At 31.1% G+C, this 10601-nt stretch overlaps 1 protein-coding gene across 1 annotated transcript in view; it reads left to right on the forward strand.

Annotated features, from left to right (window-relative positions):
• Window positions 1-8952, forward strand: part of LOC101884336 (polyprenol dehydrogenase-like) — a 68167-nt gene extending 59215 nt beyond the window's left edge. Inside the window, exons 8-9 of the mRNA XM_087268626.1 lie at window positions 7191-8491; window positions 8574-8952. Coding sequence (XP_087124752.1) covers window positions 7191-7337 — 147 coding nt within the window. The 3' untranslated portion in view covers window positions 7338-8491; window positions 8574-8952. The remainder of the gene's footprint in view (window positions 1-7190; window positions 8492-8573) is intronic.
• The last annotated feature ends 1649 nt before the right edge of the window (window positions 8953-10601 follow it).

Below are 10601 nucleotides of genomic sequence, written 5' to 3' on the forward strand. Positions count from 1 at the left end.
CAAAGTCAACATTGTGAAACGTAAAGTCAAAACGGTGAGACGTAACATCAAAACTGCGATATAAAAAGTCAAAATTGTGAGGTGTAAAGTTAACATTGTGAAATGTAATGTCTAAACGGTGAAACGAGACAAAATTGTGAGATGTAAAGTCAACACAGCGAAATGTAAAGTCTAAGCGGTGAGACAAAATTGCATCACTTCATAATTTTGAGATATAAAATCAAAACTGCAAACTCAAAAATTGTGTAGCAAAGTTACATAGAAAGATGTAAATTTATAATTTTGTGATATTTAAAATTAAATTGTAAGACGTGAAGTCAGAAATGAAAGATAGTTTAGTGTTAACAAGCCTCCTCAGGCTAAATTACCTTGAAGAGTTTAATTAATTTCCTGCTGTTTGATTGTGAAGTGAAGTATGATTTGACATGTTTTTGACAGCTCTCATGTGATTCACTGCTTCATTTGAGAATGTTTCATGATATAAAAAATATGTGGACATATATGTGAGCTAATAAACAACAGTGAATTGATTCCAGCTACCACGACATTGATAGTTGTAAAGTTAAAATTGTAAAAGTCAAAATTGTGAGATGTAAAGTTTCAATTGCGAAAACAGTAAAAATTAGCAAGAAAGTCAAAATTGCAAGACTTAAAAAGTCACAGTTGTGAGATGTAAAGCCTAAATAGTGAGATGTAAATCAGAATTGCAAAACATGGTTAAAATTACAAAACGTAAAGTTAAAAATGTCAAACAAATTTAAAATTGCAAAACATAAAGCTAAAATTGTGAGACTTAAAGGTAAAATTTAGAAACCTAAAGTTAAAATTGCAAAACGTAGTTAAAATTGCGAAATAGAAAATTAAAATTCCGAAACTGAAAGTTCAAATTGCGAAATAGAAAGTTAAAATTGAGAAACGTAAAGCTAAAATTGTGAAACAGAAAGTAAAAATTAAGAAACGTAAAGTTAAAATTGAGAAACATAACGTTAAAATTGTGAAACCGAAAGTTGAAATTGTGAAACGTAAAGCAAAAATTGTGAAACGGAAAGTTAAAATTGCGGAACGTAAAGTTAAAATTGACAAATGTAAAGTTACAATTGTGAAAAGTAATGTTTAAAATAGCAATACGTAAAGATAAAACTGCAAAAGTGATGTTAAAATTGCAAACAGAAAATTAAAATTGCGAAACTGAAATTTAAAATTGCGAAACAGAAATTTAAAATTGAGGAACGTAAATTAAAAATTGAGAAAAAATAAAGGTTAAATTGCGAAACCGAAAGTTTAAATTGTAAAACAGAAAGCTAAAACTGTGAAATGGAAAGTTAAAATTGCGGAACGTAAAGTTAAAACTGTGAAATGTTAAAGTAAAATTTTTTAACCGCAAAGTTAAAATTGCCAAATTTAAAGTTACATTTGTGAAAAGTCAAGTTAAAATTGCATAAGTAAAGTTAAAATCATAAAACACAAGGTTAAAATTGTGAAACGGAAAGTTAGAATTGCAAACGTAAAGTTAAAATTGTGAAACGTAAAGTTTAACTGCACTTTATAACTTATTCCTGTATCCTGCACTTGCTGCTATTGCACTGCTGGTTAGACCTAAACTGCATTTCGTTGCATTGTACTTGTACATGTGTAATGAAAATAAAGTTGAATCTAATCTAATCTAATCTAAAATTGCCAGACGTAAAGTTAAAATTAAGAAAAAGTTAAGTTAAAATTGCGGAAAAGAAAATTAAAATTGCCAAACGTAATATTAAAATTGTGAAACGGAAAGTTAAAATTGCGAAACGTAAAATTTAAATTGCCAAACGTAAAGTTAAAATTGCAAAACATAAAGTTAAATTGTGAAAAGGAAAGTTAAAATTGCGGAACGTAAAGTTAAAATTGCCAAACGTAATATTAAAATTGTGAGACTTAAAGTAAAAATTTCAAGAAAGAGTCAAAATTGCTGTAAAAGCCGTCATAGCAAGTCTAGTAAAATTAAAATCGTTAATTTTCATTCTATGATGGCCAACCCTCCTTTAGTTAATAAGAATACAATTCCTGCTGTTTGATTGTGAAGTCTAATATGCTTTGACATGTTTTTGACAGCTCTCATGTGATTCACTCAGTGACTAAGCTGGGAATCATTCCATTATATAAATAATAGCAATAACGTGTACGTATATGTGAGCTAATAAATAGGATGTTGATTCCAGCCACCGCACACAAAAGCACGTCGTGTTCTGTGTTTAATTAATCGTGAAGCCCCTCGGGGACTCAAACCTCTGCCTTCTTCATGTTTGAACAGAGAAATGGAAGCTTTATCTGCGTTTCTCCACCATGAGCTCATCCTGAAAGCACGAATTCCTGCCTTTAATGATTATTTCCGAACGCCCGTGTGTGTGTGTGTGTGTGTGTGTGTGTGTGTGTGTGTGTGTGTGTGTGTGTACGTGTTTTTGTGACATATCAGGACACAAATCTGTATAATGACATGGGTATGACACAGGTATTACAAAAAGGAGGTGAAATATGAGGACATTGGTGACGTCCTCATTTCTCAAAATGCTTATAAATCCTACAGAATGAGTTTAATCAGAGTAAAGCTGCACACAGTCTCCTGTGATGGTTGGGTTTAGGAGTGGGGTGGGGTGAGGGCAATATAATATACGGTTTGGGCTGCATAAAATGAATGGAAACCTATGTAATGTCCCCACTTTTCACAAAAACAAACGTGTGTGTGTGTGTGTGTGTGTGTGTGTGTGTGTGTGTGTGTGTGTGTGTGTGTGTGTGTGTGTGTGTGTGTGTGTGTGTGTGTGTGTGTGTGTGTGTGTGTGTGTGTGTGTGTATCATTACAGCTCTGTGTTTGTATTTGTGTTTTGCATGTTGGAGATGTGTTTTGCCGCTAGCAGACGTTACGGTTTGACAGCTCTGATTGGAGGAGGCATTTCTCTGTGTGATTAATCATTTAGTGCACTTCCTTTAACAGATGACCTTTGAGGAGATTTTTGCCCTCCGAGAAATGCTGCTGTATTAATCATAAATACACTACACACACACACACACGCACACACACAGACACACACACACATACACACACATACACGCACACACACGCACACGCACACACACAGACACACACACGCACACACACACACACAGACACACACACACATACACACACACACACACACACACACACACACACACACACACACACACACACACAGACACACACACACACACACACACACACACACACACACACACACACACACACGCACGCACGCACGGGTGCTGGGAAATAATCATTAAAGCATTAACTCTGAATTAGTCTACTCAGACTTGATTGACCTAACTCAGATCAGCTATTCTGAAAGCCCAAACTCTGAGTTTTTAATCTCTCGGTAAGTCAATTCAGAGTTCAAGTTTAAACTCAGAGTTGGTCGAACCTCCTTACTGAAGCAGGCCCCTGGAGGAAACCCACGCCAACACGGGGAGAACATCTTGCTGTGAGGCCACAGTGCTAACCAATGAGCCACCGTGCCACCCGTTATTAATATTATTATTATTGTTATTTGATATATACACTATATTTCAGTTAACATTTTAATTGTTTGTATAATATTTATATTTACAATATTGATGTACTTTAACATTTTAGTTTTTAATTATGGCAACGCAGTGGCGCAGTAGGTAGGTCTGTCGCCTCACAGCAAGAAGGTCACTGGGTTGCTGGTTTGAGTCTCGGCTGGGTCAGTTGGTGTTTCTGTGTGGAGTTTGCATGTTCTCCCTGTGTTGGTGTGGGTTTCCTCCGTGTGCTCCGGTTTCCCCCACAGTCCAAACACATGCGCTATCGGTGAATTGGGTAGGCTAAATTGTCCCCTGTGTATGAGTGAGTGTGTGTGTGTGAATGTTTCCCAGAGATGGGTTGCGGCTGGAAGAGCATCCGCTGCGTAAAAACTTGCTGGATAAGTTGGCGGTTCATTCCGCTGTGGTGACCCCTGGATTAATAAAGGGACCAAGCTGACAAGAAAATGAATGAATTTTTAGCTATATATATATATATATATATATATATATATATATATATATATATATATATATATATATATATATATATATATATATATATATATATATATATATATATATATATATATATATATGTGTGTGTATATACACACACACACATATACATGCGCATATGTGTGTTGTGTGTTTATGTACTTTTTTAGTGTTTTTAATATTTAAACAAAATATCTTTATAGAAACTATTACATTTTTTAATTTTATTTAACATTTTAATGGTTTAAATTTGTTTATTTTTTATTTTTTACATTTTTGTTTTTTCCTATTAGCAGTTTTTATAAAAAAAAATGTTCTTTAATTTACATTTGTTTGTGTTTGTGCATTTTCTTTTGTCATTTTAAAGCATAAACAGTTCAACTGAATGACAATGAGAAATATTTGTATATATTTGTATATTTTTGTATAAAATATACTTTTATGTGTATTTTATGTTTTTATTTTATTACAATTTTTTACGTTTTTAATTTGAACATTTTAATATTAATTTGAACAAATTTTGAGATATTTTTTCTTAAATTATTTTTATATGTAAATATATTTTTATTATTTATTTATTTGTTTGTTTTATGTTTTACTGTAAAAGTAAAAAAATAGATTGATACTCTTTTTTAAATCACATAAACAATAAATAATAAATAAAACAAAAAATAAATTATTGAATAAATATATAAAATAATTAAATAAACAATACAATAAAATTGAAGTAATAAAAAAATAAAATTGTATTAGTTATTTTTGATATTTTTTCTTCACATCTTCTATTAATGCGAATGGGATAAATCAAAATGCATTGAAATTATGATCTGAATCATGTGTGTATGCGTATATATAAATAATAATCGTGATAGTTTGATTTGTTGGTTGGGTCTCTGTCCTCCACGTGTCCTTCAGTGCTGGGTTTCTCTGCTGTGTTTAATAAGAAATAATGATTGGAGTGAAAAGTAGGCCACCTCACGCTTTATTTTTAAAACCGAGAGCTTCTTCAGTGTGTTGAAGACTGAAATCTGCTTTTATTGTCCACACGCTGCTCCTCTGTTCCTCCAGACTGAATCATTTATACTGAGCCGCAGCTCCAGGTTCATACTTTACTCAAGATTTCAGGTTTCTGCAGGCCGTCAGGCGCTCTTTAGACGTCATTTTCACCAACAGAGTATTAAATTAATTTCAAGTATTAAAAACAATTCATCTTTAACTCATTATTGTAGAAATGTAGCAGCTAAACGTGTAAAATAACAACAATAGCATTATTATTTTATATATTTATTATTATTGTGTTATTAATATCAGTGTTGTTGTTGTTGTTGTTGATGTTGTTGTTTTAATTATAATAAAGGGCTAACTTGTTATTATGCATAATAATACAAATACAGAACATTTATATGTAGCTATTTAGCAGATGCTTTTATCCAAAACTCTATGCAAGTGGGAATTAATAATAAGGTTAATTCGAATTACTATTTTATTCATACTTGTTGTATATTATTATTATTATTATTATTATTATTATTATTATTATTATTGTTATTATTATTATTATTATTATTATTATTATTATTATTATTATTATTAATATGCATTCATTCATTTTCTTTTCGGCTTAGTCCCTTAATCAATCTGGGGTCGCCACAGCGGAATGAAACGACAACTTATCCAGCATGTGTTTTTTACGCAGCGAATGCCCTTCCAGCCGCAACCCATCACTGGGAAACACCCATACACATTCACACACATACACTGCGGTCAATTTTAGCCTACCCAATTCATCTGCACCATGTGTCTTTAGACTGTGGGGGAAACCGGAGCACCCGGAGGAAACCCATGCGAACGCAGGGAGAACATGCAAACTCCACACAGAAATGCCAACTGACCCAGCCGAAGCTCAAACCAGCGACCTTCTTGCTGTGAGGCGACAGCACTACCTACTGCGCCATTTCGTCACCATTATTAATATTAGACTATTAGACTAGAATATTATTATTTAGGCTTATTATTATTTTATCAGATTTATTAACATTAATATTAGAATATTAATATGTATAATATTAACAATAATAAATTAATACTTTGTTCTGTTAAATTTAATTATAATTATTATAATTTACATAATATTATTTCTATTTATAATTACAAAAATAATACACATTAACAATAATGATGATTGCAATAATACAAAAAAATAATGAATGAGTGGTAGTACAACATTAATATATTAATAATAATAGTGTTATATTGTTAATATTATTTTTAAACAATAATGTTTTGTTATTTTATAATTATGATAAATGTGTACAAATAATAATACACATTCAAAATAATATAATGATATATTATATAAGTTGTTATAATTGTGAGAAAGGGTTCATTATTATCATGCGTAATAATATTAGCATAATACTATATTAATATTAAGAATCCTAGAAATGATAACGGCGATAATAGTATTAATAATAATAATAATAATAATAATAATAATAATAATAATAATAAATAATAATAATGATATAATAATAATAATAATAATAATAATAATAATAATAATAAAGTAATAATAATAAAATAATAATTAATTAATTAATTAAAATAATAATAAAATAATTATTTAAAAAATTAATAATAATAATAATAAATTAATAATAATAATCATCATCATCATCATAATAATAAATTAATTAATTAAAATAATAATACAATAATAATACAATAATAATAATAATCATCATCATCATCATCATCATTATAATAAATAAATTAATTAAAATAATAATAATACAATAATAATACAATAATAATAATAATAATAATCATAATAATAATAATGATAATAACAATAATAAATTAGTGGTGGTAAATATTAGTAGCAGTTTATTAATAATAAAGTTGATATATTATTCATATTATTTGCAATCAAGATTGTTTTGTTATTTTGTACATAATTATTATAACAAATATGTACAAATAACCATATACTGTACATTAATAATAATAATACTAATAATTTAATAACTTACTATAGTAAATATTTATTAAAAAAATTACCTTTTAATTGTGAGAAAGGGTTCATTGATTATCATGCATATGAATAATAATTATATTAATAATAAACTGGTTGTTGTGTGCAGACTCCGGCTGAAGGTGCTGTTTGCTGCAGTTTCTCCACCTGTGGAAGGTGTATCGGTGGATTTTACCTGTATTTTTCTGCAGCTTCATATGAGGAAGAACAGGACGGGTCTGCTATGATCTGCTGGAAAAGGAATAAAATGAAATAAGTTAAATATGTAGAGTCGTAGTTGAGCTCTCTTGCAGATCTGCACTTTTATAAAGCACTTCAGTACCAGTGGACGATCCAGAACGCCTCCATTGCCCCATAGTGTTGATGTTGTTGTGTTGTTTTTGTGTTGACAATCTCACACCGAAGAGCTGTGATGATGGAGGGAATCGTCAGGTTGTGTTTTTGTTTGAATTTATTAGTGTTTCTGAAGGGCTCGGCGCTGATGAACGATCATCGTAAACCTCCGTCCACACTGTGATTGTGTTCAGATCTGTCCATTTCTGTCCGCCATCTTGGAAAGGTAAATAGATAATGTAATATATATATATATATATATATATTTATTGGCAACATAAGTATGTGCACACAAACGAGAGCTGGGTGGATTACTATTATTAGTTTCTGATTACAAATTACACATTTAGAATAATCCAATCAGGCTACTTTTTGGATTGGATTACTTTGTGCTAACCCTTTATTTGATGTCACGTATATTAAAGCAGGATACTTTTGTGCTGTTTCGAGAGATGAAGTCCAGATTGTGAGGTGGAAGTCAATATTGCAAGCTGCAAAGTCAATTGCAAAACGTAGATAAAATTGTGAAACTGTAAACTGTTGTCATAATGGTTAGACAAAGTTAAAATTATAAGACAGTTAAAATTTAACACATTTCTTATCATAAAAGTTTTAATAACAGCTTAAAGTGACATTTAAAGGTTTCACTAGGTTATTTAGGTTAACTAGGCAGGTAAGGGTAATTAGGCAAGTTATTGTATAACAGTGGTTTGCTGTGCAGACAGTCGAAAACAAAATATAGCTTAAGGGGGCTAATAATATTGACCTTAAAATGGTGTTTAAAAAATAAAAACTGCTTCTATTCTAGCCAAAATAAAACAAATAAGACTTTCTCCAGAGGAAAAAAAATATTTACTGTGGAAATTTCCTGAATTGTTCAACATCATTTGGGAAATATTTAAATAAGAAAATAAAAGTCAACGGGGGTGAATAATTCTGACTTCAACTGTATTCTGAACCTTTGTCAAAATTGTTAGACATAATTTTTTTGAGACGTGTAGTCAAAATTGTGAGATGCAGATAAAATTGCGAGATGTAAAGTCAAAATTGTGGGACGCAAGGTTAAAATTGAGAGACGTAAGGTTAAAATTGAGAGACGCAAGGGTAAAATTGAGAGACGCAAGGGTAAAATTGAGAGACGCAAGGGTAAAATTGAGAGACGCAAGGGTAAAATTGAGAGATTTAGTTGAAATTTTGAACTGTAAAGTCAAAATTTTGAGACATAAAAACAAAATTGAAAACTGTTAAGTTAGAATTTGTGAGAGGTAAAGTCAAAAATTCAAACTGTTAAATTAGACAATGTTAAAATTGTGAGATTTTGCTAAAATTGCAAACTATACAGTCAAAATTGAGACATAAAGACAAAATTGTGAACTGTTAGGTCAGATTTGTGCGACAAAGTAAAAAAAAATGCGATATGTTCAGTAAAAATTGTAAGACGTAAAGCAAAGATCAAAGAATCACCAAGAGGCGACACTCTGTTGTTGTTTGGAAAAGAGCCACTAGATGCCGCTGGTGTCAAGCGGTGGACATTTTGGAATGAAAAAAAAAAATTTTATATATATATATATATATATATATATATATATATATATATATATATATATATATATATATATATATATATATATATATGGTCTCAGCATAACTGTGGACACCCTCTTTGAAAAGTAACATTATAAACAATATCTCAATGAAAAGAGACCATTTCCAAAATGTTGACAAGACTAAGGGTCCTATCATACACCCGGCGCAATGTGGCGCAAAGCGCGACGCAATTGTTGTTTGCTAGTTTTAGCTTGGCGCAAGAGTAGTTTTGATGTTTTGCACCACGCTGTTTAAACAGCAAATGCATTTGCGCTCATATGTGCGCCGATAGGAGTTCTGGCCTAAAAAAGGAAGGCATTCAGAGGCGCACTGCTGGCGCGTTGCTATTTTGAGAAACTATAATAGATTTTTCAATAGACCAAAACCAACCCGGTCTATTGTCAAGCGCAGAGCGCACTCTTGTGCGCCTGGCTTACACACTGCCTAATACACACAAGATGTAGAGCAATACGCAAATATCTTTACATATGAAAAAGAATTAAAATATTAAGGATATAGGATATAATAAGGATATATATATAGGATGTAAATATAAAGGATTAAAATATTACAAAACACATTATTTTCTAGCCTACATAAATATAAAAACCACTGCCTTCATGCCTTCTACATCTCGGGAGGCTTTTTCAGTTCATTCATAACAATTTGCTTTTGTATAATGTTATTATTATTAGCAGTATTATTTATTATATCCATATTTATATTGGTTTTATTAAAAACAAGCTTAGATTTGCCCACCTGTCAGGTTTTAGACCATATGGGGCACAGCATGTGTTTTAGGATATTACTCAGGTTTTTGAGCACACTTCATTATTATTGTTCATTTATTCGTTTGCTGGAAATTAAAGCTGAATTCAGAAATAGTTTTAAACAAATCTTTCCACTTAACAAACAAAATTAATTATGTATAGGCTAATGGATGTCTGTGCATACAAGGTTTCCCTATCCACGAGAGCAAAAGTGAAAGTAGTTCCATTATCTCTCATTCTCATGCTGCAGATGCTCTGTTTAACTGTTTTCTTGCTAGTGAAATGCTCAGTTTTTCCACTTCCACTTACTTTACGTCCTGTAAATAGCAAATGCGCTTATGACGTGATGCAGCGGACTCTTAAAGGGAATGGGAAATGAGACTCTGATTGGCTTATTCTCAGAACACACCTATAACTCATTAAGAAAATAAACTCAACCCTTTTAGATCATGTGCCACGACACAAAGCGGATTTTTCCGTCCTTAAGTTAGCAAAAGTGGATTCAGACACATCCTGAAAGCGTTTGTGTCCTGCGCTTTGTGCTTTGCGCATGGACCGTCAAAATAGAGCCCTTAGTTTACTATATATGGTATCTAAAATATCTTTATCCACTTATAACATGAAAGTAATGTTAACAAAATAACTTAGATTTCTATTGTATTTTTAGCTTTACTCAAAGTAATTTCACCTATAAGTGACAGTTTCAAGAAAACATCTATGGTTAAAATATATTAAACTAGTCTGTAAAATGAACTATTTAAAGTGCTGATAATCACTGGTATTTGATGGTGAGTGTTGTATTGTCGTCTTTCAAGTTGTATCTCAGCTTT

This window comes from Danio rerio, chromosome 9 (assembly GCF_052040795.2).
Source record: "Danio rerio strain M-AB ecotype USA chromosome 9, GRCz13ab, whole genome shotgun sequence".
Classification (NCBI taxonomy): domain Eukaryota; kingdom Metazoa; phylum Chordata; class Actinopteri; order Cypriniformes; family Danionidae; genus Danio; species Danio rerio.